The sequence below is a fragment of the Pipistrellus kuhlii genome, unplaced genomic scaffold (genome assembly GCF_014108245.1).
Source record: "Pipistrellus kuhlii isolate mPipKuh1 unplaced genomic scaffold, mPipKuh1.p scaffold_m20_p_2, whole genome shotgun sequence".
NCBI classification, from domain to species: Eukaryota; Metazoa; Chordata; class Mammalia; order Chiroptera; family Vespertilionidae; genus Pipistrellus; species Pipistrellus kuhlii.
Genome location: NW_023425515.1, coordinates 168,717,788 through 168,735,725, shown reverse-complemented (window position 1 = coordinate 168,735,725; position 17,938 = coordinate 168,717,788). Strand labels below are relative to the sequence as shown.

General features: G+C 52.7%; 1 protein-coding gene across 7 annotated transcripts in view; it reads right to left on the bottom strand.

Moving 5' to 3' along the window:
• Window positions 1–17,938, bottom strand: part of ST3GAL3 (ST3 beta-galactoside alpha-2,3-sialyltransferase 3) — a 169,386-nt gene that overhangs the window by 18,075 nt on the left and 133,373 nt on the right. For all 7 annotated transcript variants that reach the window (XM_045584725.1, XM_045584726.1, XM_045584728.1 and 4 more), the window contains 4 exons: window positions 8,100–8,194; window positions 6,841–6,904; window positions 5,904–5,999; window positions 5,441–5,627 (listed from right to left, as the gene is read on the bottom strand). In XM_045584725.1, coding sequence (XP_045440681.1) covers window positions 5,441–5,627; window positions 5,904–5,999; window positions 6,841–6,904; window positions 8,100–8,194 — 442 coding nt within the window. The remainder of the gene's footprint in view (window positions 1–5,440; window positions 5,628–5,903; window positions 6,000–6,840; window positions 6,905–8,099; window positions 8,195–17,938) is intronic.

The following is a 17,938-nucleotide window of genomic DNA, read 5'->3' as shown; positions in this document are numbered from 1 at the left end:
GGACAGCTTTGGTCCAAAATGCTGCTCTAGCACTAGACCATGGCAGGTAGGAGCCAATCAGTGGAGGATTCTAAGCAGGAGGGTGATCAGATTGATTTCTTAGGAAGATCACTGGGACCGTCAGAGCTGAGTCTGAATTTAGCTCTATCACTTAACTAGTTTTGTGCTCTTGAGCATGTGCATCAGTTTCTTAACACCCACAAATGGAGATAATAACGGTACCCACCTGGTAGGGTCACTATGAGAATGGGATGAAGGAATTCAAAGAAGGCTAGGAAACTGAAGAGCTTAATAAATGACAGCTACGAGGATGATGGACAGAGGAGGAAGAATGAGGAGGATGAGAGAAGGGAGAGAGGCAGGAAGAAGAGAAAGAGGAGACGACTGCTGATGATTACAAAACAGAGTAAACCAGGAGGTCACAGATGAGAGTGACGAAGAGGAGCACCGGGTAGTGCTGACATGAGCCCCAATTTCTGAGCATTTTTTATCTAAGGAGCAATGGTCAGGGTGTGGTAAGGGGAATAAAGATGGGGATAAGAGGTATGTGTAAAGAGCAGTATCCACTGGAGGTGGCTGTGAAGGAAATGGAATCTCAAGAGAGCCTGTCTCAGAGGTTTGGAAAGGAGACTGTGGTGGGTGGAGTCCGTGGATGCTGGTTCCCCAGCAAAACCCTCTTCAAGCAGGAGAGGCTGTGGTGTGTCCCCGCCTCATCACCCTTTTTACGTGCCCTGCATCGAGTCTCCCCTAAGGTGAGACAGTGTGAATGCTGAGCTCCTGGGCAGAGCCCATCCCAAAGCTCTGCATCCCTCAGGCATGGGCCAGAATATACATTTAGGTAAAGATGGACATTCAGTCCCCATCCTGCGCCTGGCCAATAAGGCCTCCTATTACGGGGACCTGGGGGCCCTCTGTGCTCCGCAGATTCCCCCACCCCCTGCCTTTCTCAGAAGGTCCTGAGTTTCTCCCTCCTCTAGGCCTGGCCTCTGACCTCTACTTTTAGGTCACTTCCCAGGTCAGGCTCTACAGCCTAGATAGACAAATGCTTGACTCCCTAGTGCAATAAGACGGTTCTAACAGTGACACCACCAATAATTATAAAATAACCAATAGCATTACTACTTGGCATAGATAGCACTTACTGTGTCAAGCACTGTGCTAGGTACTTTAAAAAAAATATGCTTATTCATTTCAGAGAGGATGGGAGAGGGAGAGACAGAAACATCAATGATGCGAGAGAATCATTCATTGGCTGCCTTCCACATACTACCCCACCCTGGGGATCGCGCCTGCAGCCTGGGCATGTGCCCTGACTAGGACCGAACTGTGACTTCCTGGTTCATAGGTCGACACTCAACCACAGAACCACGCCAGCAGGGCTGTGCTAGGTACTTCTATATTTCACCTGGTTTAATTTTTAAAACTCTGAACAACAGGCAGTACCATTCATATTTCACAGATGGGACTAAATCTAAGGGGCCTAAGTCATTTGCCTAAGGGAAGTGACAATGTCCAAATTTCAAGCTAAGTCTACATAACTCCAAAATGCCTTCCCCTCCTAAACCATTTTGTCTCTCCCGAATTCAGGGACTCAGTACCCCTTTGTATGAATGTGGGGTCCTGGCCAGCTTCTGAAGTTCCTCCCTCCTTACCCAAGGACTGAAGTACAGCTGGAAGGCCAGGCCTGAGTCAAGACTACCCAGAGGCCAACCCCCAACCCTTAACCCCTCTCCTCTCCTTGCTGGGCTGGAACCACTTAACCAGGTCTCTATACTACACTGAACTGGTAACCAGGCAGAGGCTCCTCACCAGTGAGGTCAGTTTCCCAGTTTCAGGAGTGAGGATGAGGAAGGAAATGCAGGAAGAGGAGGCAGCCAAGGGGATTGGGAAGGTAGCTCCTGGGGGGCCTCTGAAATTTAGGCTTTCTGGGAAGGGGGTGAGGTGGGGGAGGCTGGCAGAGGTCGGTGCAGCCTGAGTGATTGCATGGCCAGCTCTGCCTTTCACGTGTCCTGTCCCCTCCAGGCCTCAGGACGTAAATGGGGAGGGGTCTCTAGCCTTCATCAAACATCAGGAGGAGGATGCGAAGGCCACAGCACCCACCACACTGCATCATCTCTCTAGTTTCAGGTCTGTCTCTCTCATCAGACTGTGACAATGGGTCAAAGACCGTGTTTAATCCATCTTTGTCTTCCTAGGGAGCAGCTCAGCGATACCTGGCCAACCAGTGAGTTGTGTGCAAGATGGAGCCAGGTTGTACTTCTGAGAATTTCACTAGAGCTGGAGGCTGCCCCCTCTCACCATGGACTTACATATGCCTACATCTTCCTATACCTACATATGCCCCAGGCTCCACCCTCCCTGCCAACCTCAGCTTTCCCCCCTCAAAATCCACGGGTGCTCCGAGCACACGTGACCTGCTGGGAACTCCCCCACCTGCTTGCCGGCTTGCTCAGGGCTCCTGGGGGATCTGGGAGGGAAAAGGCCCTGGGTAACTTATTTGGAGTTTTCGGTGCTACTGTTCAGTGAACAGGGAACCAAAGGACCACATACAGTGATGAGCGGAGGTGAAGTAAGAGATGAGTATGGATGGAGTGAGTATGGCCAGTCCAAACACAGGCTGTTTTTTTGGGTTTAGTCTTCAGGACTCCTGGGTACCAGAGAGTTACATACAACGAGCAACTGCTCACATAGCAAGCGGCAGGTAGCAGCCATGACGGAGACCTAATACCTGTTCTGGCCCTGCCCAGCCTGGCCTTGGCTCCTGAACGCAGAGCTGCCTCCTGCCAGGATTCTGCAGGTGAGGCTCCAGACAGGTGTAGAGAGCTCTCCGGTGGCTGCAGGAGCAGGACAAGCCTGTGGCTGGGCACCAGATGGGAGGGGCCGGGGAAGCAGCCTCTCCCAGGCTTACACGGGGCTTGGAGCCCAGAGAAGTGACGAAGGCCAGAGAGGTCCTCAGAAGGCATCAGCCCTGGACGGGGGGTGGGAAAGGGGAGGCTTCCTGGGTAGCCAGAAGGGCCCCAGCAGGTCCGCTCTGGCGCTGGGATTGATCACTGGCTTCCCTCTGGCAGCTCATCTCAAGACCCTCATTATCTTTGACATGAGAGCCCGGGAAGACTCATGGAACGTCAGAGGGGCCCTCCTGCCTCTTCTCTCTCCTCCCCACTCTTCCACCAACCCTGCAAAGGAGTTCCCACTGACACAAGCCTGGTCCCAGATCCCTGGGCATGGCCTGGAGAGGACAGGGCACAGGCATGAGCACGGGTGAGCGTGTGCCTGCGCACAGCTCACACGCCTCCATCCCAACTGCTCCAGTACCTCTGATCATCCTGCCGCCAAGGCCAGGCCAGGTGTGAACTCCTCAGAGTCTTCCTGGGAAGAGCGAGGCCCTGCCGCCTGCTCCCTGAGTACCGTCAGTTTTCTGACTCTAGCTGGCTTCCTTCCTTTTCTTTTCTTTTCTTTTTTTTTTAAAATATATTTTATTGATCTTGTACAGAGAGGAAGGGAGAGAGATAGTTAGAAACATCGATGAGAGAGAGTCATCGATCAGCTGCCTCTTGCACACCCTCCACCGGGGATATGCCCGCAACCAAGGCACATGACCTTGACCGGAATCGAACCCGGGACCCTTCAGTCCCCAAGCCGACGCTCTATCCATTGAGCCAAACCGGTTTTGACCTTCCTTCCTTTTCTTCTTTCTTTCCTTACTCTCTCGGCTGAATTCTAAGAACCCTGGTCTCGATGTTCTTGGAAGGAGCATATGATAAACACCCACCTGGCTGGCCCTGGCCCACCATGCGGCCTGTCCTATCCCAGCAGGAGGCAAGACCTGGTATCTGAGCCAATTCCGGCTCATTTACGGTGGCTGGGCACTGAGGGCAAAAAAATCAAATGGGACCAGGGTCCTGCCCTCTGGGAGCTCCTCTGACAGGTGACTAAGGGGAGAGGAAAGGATGTGCCAGGAGGGGGGTGGCCAGAGTGAGAAAGCAGCCTCCAGGCTCCCTAGGGTTCACCACAGCAGACCCAATTTGCTCCCGTTTCTCCCTAAGAGTACCTACCTGTGATTCCAATGCTACTGCCTTCAGGACAGAGAGAAGGGCTCTGAGCTCATGAGGGTCCTAAGACCAGAGCAGTGCTTGCTCAGCCCCCTCTCTCCCTGGTTTGCGTGGCAGTGGGTGGACCTGCTTGCAGCTGGGGCTGGCTGAAGCCAAACCCTTTCCTCCCCTTTGGGAGCCAAGCTGGACCAGCAGAGCCTGGCTGTCCCCCTTCCCCACTGTCCCACCTACCTGAATTTCTGGACCTGACTTCTGTCTTCTCTCTCGCTTGCTACCTACTTGACACTGCCTGTACTTGGCCTTGCCTGGAAAAGGGCTGTGGAGTTAAATCAAATTGCACTGAGACCTCCATAGGCAGGGTAACCTGTTCCCGCCCCCCCCCCCCCCAATTCTCCTCTAAACGTCCAGAAAGGACTAGCTTCTTACGAAGGGAGAGGCCATCTGTCACCATTCTGGTGGGAGGCATGGGTATCGGGAGATGGATGGCCTGAGTTCTGCAGTGCCCCTCCCCTGGGTGGGGGGGCTGGTGACAGCCGGCTGAGGGGAGAGGGGGAATGGGCCTGCACAAGTTGGCAGGCGTCCCTAAAGGCCCAGAGCTGAGATATAGAGGACTCAGGAGGGGCTCGGTGTGTGGTCCACTAAAGAGCAGCCTGAGCCTGCTTGGCCACATACGCTCCCTGAAGAAACAGACCCTGACCTTGGCCTGCCTGGAACATGACTGTAGAATCTGATTCTTCCCAGAGTGGAACCAGACTCAACGGCAAGCTGGGGACTGAACTGCAGGTCAGTGGTAAAAGCACAAGGCTAGAGGGACCATTATGCGTGAGTTTGGGGATGAGCACTCTCAAGGTGAGGGCTCTGCTGTCCCCGCAGAATAGCCCCAGCGCCCAAACAGGCCTCCCTCCTTTGGCTGGGAGTGAGGGTGGAGCCATTCGATCAGAGTCAGAGAGACCTCACAGCGAGTAAGAGGGACTGGGGGAGGCAGCTACAAGGTCAGGGCAGGAGAATACGAAGATGAGGAGTAACGCTAAAGCCAGCCACATAATGGTTTTCCTTACCAGAGGACCTAAAGCAGAGAAGGCCTGCAGGGGCTGCAGGGGAGGGACTTAGGAGCTGGGTTGGGGGTGTGGCAGAGAAGGCTGAGAAAGGCCCTATCGCCTGGGTACCTGGAGGCAGGGAGCAGATGCCAAGCCTATCAACTCCAGAAGCCTGGGACGGCTACCCTCGGTTGAGTCTGAGTGTCTTTCAACTTTGGGGTTAATGCTTAATGCTTCTTTTGAAAGGTTCCTCTTGGCTCTTTGCTGGGTTCAGAGGAAGGGACGGAGCCGGAAGCTGGGCAAGGCCAGGGCGGGGAGAGAAGGGAAGGAGCCGGTGCACAGGGAGCTCACCACTCTCTCCTTGTAGACGATGTACTTCAACCACTTGAAGTCCTGCCACTTGAAGCCGGCGAGCACAAAGAGAGAATCGCGTTCGTACTGCTCAGGCCGCTGCATGGCGCCCTCGGGGTAGGTGATGCGCAGGGTAGTCTTGCTGCCCACGTCCTTCTCGAAGCCCTTCACCGGTGCCGAGTTCAGTCTACAGAGAGCAGCCCCGGTCAGAGCCGGGGCTCCCTGCGTGTGGGCTGCGGCCTATGTTTGGGGAAGCACTCGGACCCCAGAATACCCCCGGGAACAGAGAATGGGGAGCCATCTAGCTCTCTGATCCCAAAATCCTCCAACCCAGGTTCTTCTTCAGGCTTCTGCTGACCTCCAGCCCACCAGCCAGACGGCCAGACAATTCTCAACGGGCGCAGGCGCCGGGGTTTGGGCCAGGACATGCAGGGGCCCGAGGGGCCGCGTTGGGGTTGTTTACCTGACCACAATGTCATAGTCATCAATTCGTGACCCCAGAGACTTGTTGGCAAGGACACCTCCGTTGCCTACGATGATGCAGCGGCGGCAGCTGAGGCTGAGGGAGAAAGGCAGAGACCTCTGGAGAGCTGTCCACCAGGTATCCTTCTCCCCGGCCCTTTTGGCCCTTGACCCCAGGCCCTTGACCGGGCACGGGCTGGGAGGGAAGAAAACGAATGAGCTTCTGGCAGTGTTTCTGAGAAGCCGCCAGAAACAAACTGCGGGGAGCTGGGCCGCCTGGAACGCTCAGCCATCCCTAGTCCCTGACACTTGTCCAGGAAAACACGGGTGTGGAAAGGGCTTGGACACCAGCTCCGTGTAGGCGAGAAAGGAGGCTCCGGTAAGATGGCACTCTGGGTTAAAGGTTTCCCAAGAGCCATGGGGGTTAGGCAGCTTTCGGGAGAGGGACGAGGGCTGAGCTTGAGGGCTATCCCAGAAAAGCAAGAACAGAGAAACGGACTGACTGGAGGCCCCGGGACTTAGGGCCGAGCTTATATTCAATCCAGGAGCCCCCATGCTCCCATAAAGCCACGCGGGAACCTTACTCACTTTGCTCTCCAGCCCCTGACCCTGGGGGTCCTTCTATCCGGGTTCCGATAGCTTCGGAGGTATTACACCCTGGGTGTAAGCCTTGGTCCTTTTAGCTGTGCCCACCGCCCAGCTCCGCAGTCCCAATGGTGGGCACATCCCAGCCCAGTGTCTTCAGTTTTTACCCTCAGCCCACGGGTGCAAGCCAGCTAGATGGCCCCACTTCTCTGCTACCCATCCCAGCACGTGTACTGTGTGTGCACATAAGGATACGCTGGAGAATCTGCTCACGTCCAGGAAAGGCCAGCTGGACCTCAACATCTCTGCACAAGGCAGCTGAGGGGCAGGAGGCCGGGCAGGGAGAAGCTCACCTGTCCAAGGCAGGGGTCAGGCGGTACTCTTTGGTGACTGACAAGATGGCTTTGATGAGATTATCTGTGGAGAGAAGAGGGACCACTTAATGTGAGAGGACCACTTAAGTTCCCATGAGATGTTTTCCGGGGGTCGGGTGGAGGTGGAGGTGGAGGTGGGGAGAGGGAGATCTGGGCACCGGTGGGCCGGGCTGCTGGCTTTCCTTTCTCCCTGAGAAAAGGAGAGGGCGCAGGAGAACAGGCAGACACCCTCAGCTCCGCCTGGAGCCAGTCCCCAGCACCGGCATGCGGGTGCTTCCCCGGCCCTTCCCTGGCAGGCTCCTCTGGCTTTGGGAGGCTCTGAAGTCAGGCCGGGGACTTGCCCAGGAAGGGCTGGGCTGGCTCAGTAGAGGGCTGAGGTATTCTTGGGTCCCTGGCCACAGGATAACTCCCATTTAACAGTTATCTTATTTAATTCTGACCACATCCTAATACAATGGTATGATTCTCTCCATTTAACTGAGGGAGAAACTAAAGCACAGGCGGGTGAAGTAACTTGTTCAAGGTCATAGCTAGTAAAAAGGCAGCAGTGGGACCTGATCCTTCTGTATCTGACCCTAAAGCTCACACTCCAGCATGCCAGGAAACGGAGCAGGAACCTGACAAAGAAATGCAACTGTTAAGCTATGAGGATGGGAAAGTCTAAGTCAGGAGAGGACCACATGCGTGCGGACCCTCAGGCAATGGCGGCAGATAGTTCTGAGGATATAGGGGGAAATTCTGGCTTTGGACAGGACAGGAAAGGGCTGGACAGGGGACTAGGTGAAAACACCAGGAGGGCATGATGGAGGAGCCTGGGGGCATTCGTGGGGGATGGCTTCTATTTTCTCTGGGGTTTTCCATCTTATATCTAGTTCCCTACCACCAGTATCTCTGGCACCACCTGTTCACGCACCATGTTCTTCCCTCATCAGACCCCTACTGAGTGTCTTATCTCCACTAGCCTGAAGCTTTCTGTAGACAGGGACCACATCCGCCGACTCCAGCGTTGTATACCTAGCCCTGACAAAGTGCTGGGCTCTGAGTAAATATTCCATTAGAGAAATAAGAAAAAAGGCAGGAACGGAAGGAGGAAGAGAATGTAAGGCATTGTTGAGAGCAGGGGAGAGGCTGGGCCCCCAGCATGGGCACTTCTGAGGCTCCAGCCCTGCCTGAGATGTAGGGAGATAGTCTGGAAGATGAGATGTTAATGTAGAGTGGGGTCAGGGTTCTCAACGTACCTTGGCCTTTGATCCCAAAAGGCGGCACAAATTCTCGGATCCTAGCCCACTTGCGGAAAGAGTCATCCAGGAACATGGGTGCTGGCTTGGAGAACCTGGAATACAACAGGGCTGCTGAGGACTCCCCAACGCAACAGGCTGGAGTGCTGGCTGGCTCTTCTGTACACGTGTCTTGCCGAGGGCTCTGCTGGAAGCCACCGTTCACACCTCAGCACACCCTTCCGGTCTCCGATCCCCGCCTGCTCACTGGGTCGCTGCTATGTGGGTCTGACAGATTGTGTTCCGCAGGGCCTGAGTCTAAAGGAGCGGGTCCGGCCAGTCCTAGGAGGCCAGCTACAGGCGTGGAGGGCCCAGACCCCGCACCAGGGCCCAGTATTGCTGAGCTGGAAGCTCCCTGGCAAGCTATCGAGGCATGCCACCCATCAGATAGTCACTGCTGCCCACACTGTGCCTGCCATATGGGGACACAGAGACGAGGCACGGTCCCATGGGGCAGGAAAATAACCCAGAACAGCCAGTGCCGGGAGACAGAACCCCGGAGAGGATCCTGAGAGGTGGGCCACCGGGGTGAGGAGGAAGGGGGGTGCGTGAGGAGAGGACAAAGCTGGTGAAGAGCCACAGGAGACAGAGATTTGGAAGAGAAGAGAAAGACTGCTGAATCTGGAGGCCGTGAGGCAGGGCCGAGGGGAGGCTGCAGACAAGCAGGAGCCTGAGCACATTTGCTGGCAGAGGGGAGGACAGCAGGAACGCACAGCTCCTTGGGAGGTGCGGGGCTGTTATGAGCTTAAGGAGAGGGGTGATTTGGCCTGGAGGAAAGTGGGAGGGAAAAGAGAGAGGAGGAGGAAGGGTGACGTGATGTTGAGTGGAGGGGAAGGGAAAAGGCAAATCTCACTTTTCCTGGGAAAGCGGGGAGTGGGCAGGGCAGGGTGCAGGCCTGGGGAGGACAGGACAGTCATGGGATGCGGAAGGGAGTGAGGGAAGAGGGCAAAGGCACAGGAGGAACAAGCTCTTCAGAGATGCGTGGACGGCGACTTCACGTGGAACCCAGCGCCCTGCCTACGAGACCTTTTTCGGGGCACCCAGCAGCGTGGAAGGCGTCCGAGTCCTGCTGTGGGGCAGGCTGAGGGCCTCGCTGGCCAAGAATGAATGTGTGGAGGCCTAGGCCTTGGTGGCTCTGTCTCTTTGTTTCCAGACCAACTGAATCAGCCACTGGAAGACTGAAGATGGAGCAGAGGCCCTGTAAGCTCAGAAGCTACAACTTAGCCTCCAATGTTCTCCAACTCAAGTTTCCTACTCCCCCCTCCTCCCCCATCACTAACACCAGTATCGTCTCCACGCCCAGGAGAAATTACCTCAGTAATCATGTGGACGTCCGATGTTAAGAGATTTTTTGAGGTGAACTTGAAAGAAGGCAGAAAACTTCCACTCCTGCTCCTTCCCCATTGCCCACCCCGCACCGCAGCTCCCCTTTGCACTTCGGAGTTAGCACACTTCCCTTCCGTGTCAAAGGTCACGCGTGGTTCCCGGCCTAGCACATCAAACCTGAATGAATGGAGAGATCCGGTGCTACACCAGAGGCACTGAGGATGCTGGCCACGGTCCATGTGTAAGAGCAAAGGAAGCAAGGTCCCTAGAAAAGCCTCCAGCAAGAACCTCTCCTCCTGGGTTGGAGCTGAGCTGACAGAAGTTTTACCAAGTTTCTCAGTCAGGCTTGGGCAGGATTTTATCTGCTTCCAATAGGTACTGGATGTCATGTGCTCATGAAATCTCCTAAGATCTAGCCAAATTTTTTCCTTTTCCTCTCCCTTCCCTCTTTTTCAGCTGATAAGAAAGTTCATCATGTTAATTTTCACTTAAAAAAATAACACCTTAAAAAAATATTTTTGCCGAAACCGGTTTGGCTCAGTGGATAGAGCGTCTGCCTGAGGACTGAAGGATCCCAGGTTCGATTCCGGTCAAGGGCATGTACCTTGGTTGCGGGCAGGAGGTAGCTGATTGATGGTTCTCTCTCATCGATGTTTCTAGATCTCTGTCCCTCTCCCTTCCTCTCTGTAAAAAATCAATAAAATATATATTAAAAAAAAAAGACTTTTAAATTGATTTTTAGAGAGAGAGGGAGAAGGAAAGAAACATCCATTGGCTGCCTCCTGCACGCCCCCTACTGGGGGATCAAGCAGGCAACCAAGGCATGTGCCATGACCTGGAATCAAACCTTTAGGTACACAGGATGACTGACACTTAACCAACCAAGCCACACCAGCCAGAACTAAAATCCCCTCATTTTTTTATGTCACTTGTACATTAATTTTGGAGAAATATACAGATAGGTGCATGCACACACAAAAATCAATGAAACATATCCATAATCCTACAACACAGAGACAATTAACTTTTTGGTATATATCCGTACTGATTTTCCTTTTCCCATATTGTTTTTTAAACGGCTCTGTAGACTAATTTTTTCACTTTATAATATCGTAAGAACACTGCTCTGCAAATGGGCACAACTTTCTCCTAATTCACATTTAGGCCAAATAACCATGAGTTGCTGGTAATCCGTCACAAATCAACCCTCCAAAAATCACACGTACAAGGATACACCTTTCCCTGGAAAATCCCTTCTTTAAATTCAAATGCTACTTCCTCTGGACAGTCCTGCCTCACTCCCGCAGACAGCCTTGCACTCTCCCTCTAGTGTTTCCACTACGATTGATTTGTTCAGCCCCCATGAGGCGGCTCAGAGCCGGCAGAGCCTTGGAAGCTGAGCCTGGCAGTAAACAACAGGAAATGGGGTGGGGTGGATGGTAGAGGTGGTGTATGTGTGTATGTTTGTGTTAATTCTGCAGGTGGCCTGGGCAGAGCCTCACGCTGCACCTGGAACGGGACCCAGGGGCTTCTGTCCAGGCGAGGGTGCCAGTTTGGGAGCCTGGTGAGGGCGGAGGTGGCCCCTGAGGTGCAGAATGACTGGTCAGACTAGCGGGGTGTGGGATGCCTGACCTGCTTGCCCTGGCCTAGGGGGTAACAGGGCAGGGTGGGGCAGGCTCCAGCAGGCAGGCCCCAGCCCGCCAGCCCTGCGGAGAGCACCAGCGCGGGAGGCAGCCCCAGGATTCGGTTTCAGGAGGGCGTGTGTGAGTGCGTGAGAAGGAACAGGGGAAGGAGAAGACGGAAGTTGCACTGGGACCTGCCTGTCTTTCCCCCTTTGATCCTAGAGCATAGCAGTTTGGGGACGTGGAGCTTCCGAAAGGCATGTGCTGTGGGAGGGTCTAGCCCCGGGCCCCTCACAGCCAGGCTGGGACCCCAGGACCCGAGAGGCTGACCTGCCCATAGAACCTTCAGATTCTGACCAGTCAGAAAGGGCAAGAGAATCTTCTAGCTCACTTAGTGCCGTTGTGTAGAAGGTACTGTCGCCAGCTCTAGCTCACCGACCTAAACCATTCCCTGAGGCCCAGGACATCAGCCTGTACCCTGGGTGTGATTAGAGGTTGGGGACTAGTTGCATGTGGGCACCAGCAGCCTCACAGTAAGGTCTTCATCCCACCAACCCAACTGAGAAAGGTGCCTCCGGATGTGGGTTTGCTGTGTTATAGTAACACAGACTCAGCTCTCCCCCTGCGCCTGTTGGTTTGAGTGGCCAGCCCTGTAGCCACCATGCTCTTCCTCTAGTGTTTCCACCATGTTTTATTCAGCCCCCAGGAGGTGGCTCAGAGCCTGCAGAGCCTCTAGCCCTCTGGCCACTGTGCCTAGCGAGTGTGAGCGGCCCAAGACGCCCAAGGGACAAAGGGAAGGCAGAGCCCCGCAGTGGGTCCTGAGAACGGGGCCGCAGCAGTTAGCCTATCAGGTGCAGCCATGGGCCTTGGTCCCTCCAAAAGGGAGGCTGTCATTCGATGGGGTAAAAGCCACACCTCACAGATCCATCTTCCTAGAACCGGCTCCGGGAAGTGGCAGGCGGACAAAGCAGAGGGTCAGGGGTTTCTAGAATCTACCTTGGTCTTATCTGGGATCTCGCGATGGCAGCCCCATCATAAATAGTCCTGCACAGTAAGACCTTGGTCCGCGTCCAAGCAAAGAGAGCACTCTGTGAGTGCTTTGTCAGGTTTAACGCCTCGCTGCCACTCCCTCTGCTGACTACCTACATGAATCCCAGGGCACAGCAGGCGTCTGAGGAGAAAGGTGGGCATATGTCTGGGAGAAGCAGCCCAGAGAGAGAGGAGAGACAAACTGCAGGCATCACCCACAAGTGCCATTCTGAGCATGAGCACGGAGCTCCTGCCCCATCCAAAACGACCTGCTTACTCGGGGGCAGGTCCTGTGCTGGGTGCTGGCTGGGGGCCTAAAGGTACATCAACCGTGGTCCTTCCCTTAAGGAGCCAATGGCAGGCACAGGTAAACAAATAATCATCAAACGGCTGCACATCCTGTGCTCTGGAACCAGTAGCGATACAAACAAAGGTCTGGCACAAACTTAGGGGCATAGGGAAATCTTGAAGGAGATGGACAAGACAGACCTGAGCCTCGGAAGACAGGTAAACGTGAGCCTATGGATAATGCCGGGAAGGGTATTCAAGGACAAGGGTAGTGTAGGCGAAGGCACACGGGAGAAGAGAACCTTCTCATCAGGACAAGGAATGAGGCTGGACAGAGTGAAGCAGCCCCGCCCGGGGCCGAGGAGTCTCTGCCAGGCACCCCCTCCCGGTGAATCTTCCCCCCAGTCCCACCCCCGTGGGCGGAGCAAAGTGTGAAGGAGAGAGTGGGCAAGTGCGCTCTGACTGGGTGTAAACCAGGCAGCGGAGGTGCACACTCTGCACAGAGGGAAGAGCCGGGGCAGGGCATGCATCAGCGCTGTCGGGGTTGGCATGGTGCCCTGAGACTGTGTCAGGACCAATTTCAAGCTGGATCAAGGCTGGCAACGTGGGGCACTCAGTTCATGCTCTTTCTTGTTGACACACTGCGGTGAATGCCTGCATTTCTTTCTCCTTCTCTGTAAGCACATCCCACTTTTCATTCCGGATGGTCCCAGCTGAGCGGACCCCACCACTCCTACTGGGACGGACACATGTCCCAGGCTAGCCAATCAAGATACTTTGGCCCTCGGAACCATAGCAATTGGCTCAGCAATGGACACCTGACCCAAGTGGAACAAATCAAATTCTTCTCCGAGATTTACTATCTGGGCAATGGGGGATGTGGGAGTCTGTATTTTTCTGAGACAGCAATCTGTACAGATCATGTAAGCCTAGAACAGGCAAACCGCAGTCTCCAAACAGCTGCCTGTTTTTATAAACCACGTTTTATTAAAGCACAGCCACACTCACTCATTTTACCTATGGCTGCTTCACTTAGCGCTGCAACAGCAGGACTGAGGAGTTGTGACCTGCAAAACTGAAAATACCTACTATCTGGACCTCTATGGAGAAAATCTGCCAAGCGTGGGCCTGAAACTGCTGAAGCCGTCTTCTGTGAGTACACAGAGAAACTGTGTACAGAGCAGTCAAACCTGGAGAGAAGCAGAGCCAAGATATGGGGAGGAAGACTGAGTCTGGAGTCAGGTAGTTTAGCCCTGACTCCATTTGGTAAGGGTTTCTACCAGCTGCACCTGCTACTAGAGGACCACGTTTCAACTCCCAGGCTGGCACCTGTGGTGTGGCACCTCTCCCTCCCTCAGATGCCCCCTTTTTTTCTCCCCCCGTTCCCTAAACTCTAGCCATATCCAACTACTAGAGATTCCAGACTCTGCCAGCTTCTTAACACTCCCATGCCCTGACCCTCGCTGTTCCCTTTGCCTGGAATTCTCCTCCCTTCTCACCCACCCGCTGAGTTTCTGCCCATTCTTCAAAGGACTCCAGTCCCTCTACCGCTATAGACAGGAGTCTTCCAGGGGCACACGGGGCTCACTAAGCCCTCCTCAGGTCTCCACTCTTCTTCACGCTCTCTGTCCTCACAGTACTGGCCACACACCGATATACCCATCTGCTTCCACCCCGAGCACACAGCCAAGCACACAGCAGGTGCTCAGGCAATGCCAGCTGGCTGAAGAGGGAGGAGCAGGCTCCACAGTGTGGCCACATTTCTGCTCCCCTGTGGAGGCCTGGGGGTGGGGGGCCGCCTCTGTGCGCCTCTTCAGGCACTTTGAATTCCCCGCTCCGAAGGGCCAGGCTTCCAACGATGTCTCTGCTGTTTCACAGCAAACCCCTTGCAGGTCAGAAATACTGGCAGCTGCTGCCCCACTGCCTGCTTAGGGACTGTGGCCCCATCTGCGTCCAGACAGGCTGGAGCCACACGCATGACATGTATGACAGGCAGGGAGGCCTGTGCTGAAGGAGGAATGGAGAGGCTGAGACAGAGGCCCTCGAGGGGGCAGGGCCTCGGCTCCCACTGACAGGGCTCCCACTGGCTGCTGACAGCCTGTTACCTAGTGTGAACAGAGGAGGAAGGGAAGAGGCCCAGAGTTCCTAGTACGGGGAGGGAAGGGAGGTGGAAGAGAGAGCTACAGCTGAGAAGATGCTATGAGAGGCCAGTGCCCCTCCCCCACTGAGAGCCTGGATGATAGCTGGACTCTCGACAGAGGCTGTAGAATCCAAAGTCCAGGGACACGGTCCCATCTGTCTCCAGTGCCCAGCATTCATCTCTCTAATATGTGGTAAGCCCAGCTAATCCCTGGCACTGTGCTAGTCTTTGAAAATATGACAACCAACAGCTCTGAGTCCCTGCCTTCACAGACCATGGTCAAGGCAGCCAAATACAGACAGAGGCCATTGTGAAAAATGTGATGTATGCCACAGTAACAATAATAACAACAGTGATTTACAGGTATTGAGCTCTTACTATGTCCTAGACACTGTTCTAAGTGCTCTATGCATATTATCTCTCTTCTCCCTCACAATATTCTCATGGATCGACACAATTTACATCTATGTTTTTATTTATCGTATTGCATTTGGGAATACAGGAAAGTCACGGCCCCCTTAGGGAGCATACTGTCAGGGGTAGAGAGGCGACAGAACTAGAGTGAAGGGAGTTGAGGAGAAAGAGAAGCGAGAAAGGAAGTGTTCAAGAGAGCTCAGACGATTTCTAAAGAAACTTGGTGGTGGAGGAAAAGATGAAAATGGAATGGTAGCTGGAGATTGTAGCTGGTGCGATGAAGACAAGCAGAGAAGGGGGAGGGGGACAAGAGACAGAGGTAACAGCAGAGCGAGGCTCCAAGGAGTGGAAGGTGACAGAGCCGGAATGTAAGTGGAGGGACAAGGAGGGTAGGATGCCTTTTCCCTGGAAAAAAGAGGGAGGATGTGAAGATGGCTACTCTGACAGGCATGCTTAGAGAAAGGAGGAACCTGAGAGGATGCTCCTCAGATTGGCTCTTTTCTCTGGGAACTCTCTGGGGTTAGGGATTGGGGGTGCGAAAGAGGGGACTGCAGTAATTTATGAACGGTAAAAGTTTGCAGCAGTTACCATGCTAAGGCAACCAGGGACAAAGATTGCTGAGCAGTGCTGAGTACTTGCCAGAGGCTGGAGACCATGAAGCCTTAGAGGGATCAATGCATGTGTTTGTATGCCTCTGTTGACAGTCCAGCAGCCCAGAAGCAGAAACAGTGGCTGGATAGGTTGCCCTGTTGGCACTGCTGTATGAGATTAGATATAAGGACAGGAGTGTGATGGAGACTCGAAGAAATGGTAAGAATACCAATGGTGCATAAGACCATGTGTAGGGGTGGAGATTCTGGCTTTGATGGCGAGGAAGGCAAGGCTGGGCTAATGTAGTTGATCAAGCAAAACCCAGGAGTCATTCTTTCCCTTTTAACTCATTAGCCCAGGATCATCACATTCTACAGAAAGGAACACCTATTTCACAAATAAACCAACCGGAGTCATCCCTGACTCATCTCTTTTTCTTGGCTGCCTTTCATCCAGTTCATCAGCAAATCCTGCTAATCTCTAATTATATTTTAAATCCATCTACTTATCTCTATTTTCACTGCTACCACCCAGATCCAACTCATCACCTCTTTTTCCCCCCCTCTTAATTTAAAAAAAATGTATTTGAGGTGAGTGAAAAGAGATTGATTTGTTGTTCCATTTATTATACATTCATTGGTCAGGGGAATCGAACCTGCAACCTTGGGTGTATCGGGATGATGCTCTAACCAACTGAGCTACCTGGCAGGGCCCAAATAATAACTTCTTAACTATTGCAATAGTTCAGTGACCAGCTTCTACTCTTGCCCCTCAATCCATTATCTAGAAAGGTCAGAATGGTACTCCTAAATCATCAACCATACTGTGCCATTCCTTTGCTTAAAACCTTCTCACTGCCCTCGAAATAAAACCAAACAACAAGTTACATGGCCTAGTCCTCACCTACCTCTCATCTCATTTCAAGTCCTCCCTGTACTCACTCAGCCACAGTATCCTGGACTTCTGTCCAGTCCTTGAATACTACAAACTTTTTTTTTTTACCACACCTAGACCTTTCCAGAACACCTCTGGATCTCTCCAAGGCTGGCTCTTTGTTTTCATTCAGATCTCTGTGCAAATGTCACCTCCTCGGAGTGGTCTTCTCTAGCTCCTGTGTTGAATGTGGGGCTCCTCCTCCTGTCACTATCACTCATTTTCTTCATCAACATTTGGCACTATTTAACATGACCTTGTTCATTTGCTTAGTCCCTCTGTGTGTACTAGGTTTATAATAATATGGAGCATGTAAGCTCTATGTGAATAGGACCTGCCTAATTTGTTCACTGCCATATTCCTCAGGACCTAGAACTGTGCTGAACAAATACGTTTGTTTTTTTGGTTTTTTTTTTAAATATATTTTTTATTGATTTTACACAGAGAGGAATTGAGAGGGACAGAGAGTTAGAAACATCGATGAGAGAGAATCATTGATCAGCTGCCTCTTGCACACCTCCTACTGGGGATGTGCCCGCAACCAAGGTACATGCCCTTGACCGGAATCGAACCCGGGACCTTTCAGTCCGCAGGCTGACGCTCTATCCACTGAGCCAAACCGGTCCCGGCAACAAATACGTTTTAAGTGAGTTAGAGTCTATCTTATACCCACTCTGCAAACTACCTACTCCCTCCTCCTTCCCTCTTGATAAAACTGAGAAACTGCCCATTTTTCTATGAAAGCTCAATCTTTCCACATGCGCAATGCCTTCCTGTCTCAATCAGAGTAAAGCGTGAAGTCCAAACAATGGCCTATGAGGCCATCCATGAACCTGACAGCCCACTCCCCGTTTTTTCTTTAATTTCATCTCCTACTACTCTCCCCCTGCTCACTTTATCAGTCACACTCCTCCCTGCCTTTGGGTCTTTACTTAAACTGTTAAAAAAAAAAAAAAACCCTTAGAATATTCTTTTCTCAAAAACATATATTTTTATTGATTTCAGAGAGGACGGGAGAGGGAGAGAGAGAGAGCAACATCAATGATGAGAATCATTGATCAGCTGCCTCTGCATGCCTCCCACAGGGGATCGAGCTCACAATCCATGCATGTGCTCTGACTGGGAATCGAACCTTGACCTTCTGGTTCATAGGTTGACACTCAACTACTAAGCCACACAGTCTGTACTGAAATATTCTTCTTCCAGGTATTCATTTGACTGACTCACTCACCTCCTTCAAGTCTTTACTGAGACTTCACCTTTCCCATGAATTGAACTCTGATCATCCTCTATGACATTGTGACCTGCTCCAATCACCTTGCCATACTCTTTCCCTCTATTATCTTACTCTAATTTACTAGATAATTTACTAATTAGTTGTTTATTGTCTGTGTTTACTTGTTAGAATATAAATTTCATAAAGGTAGGATTTTGAGATGAGGAGATCACCCTGGAAT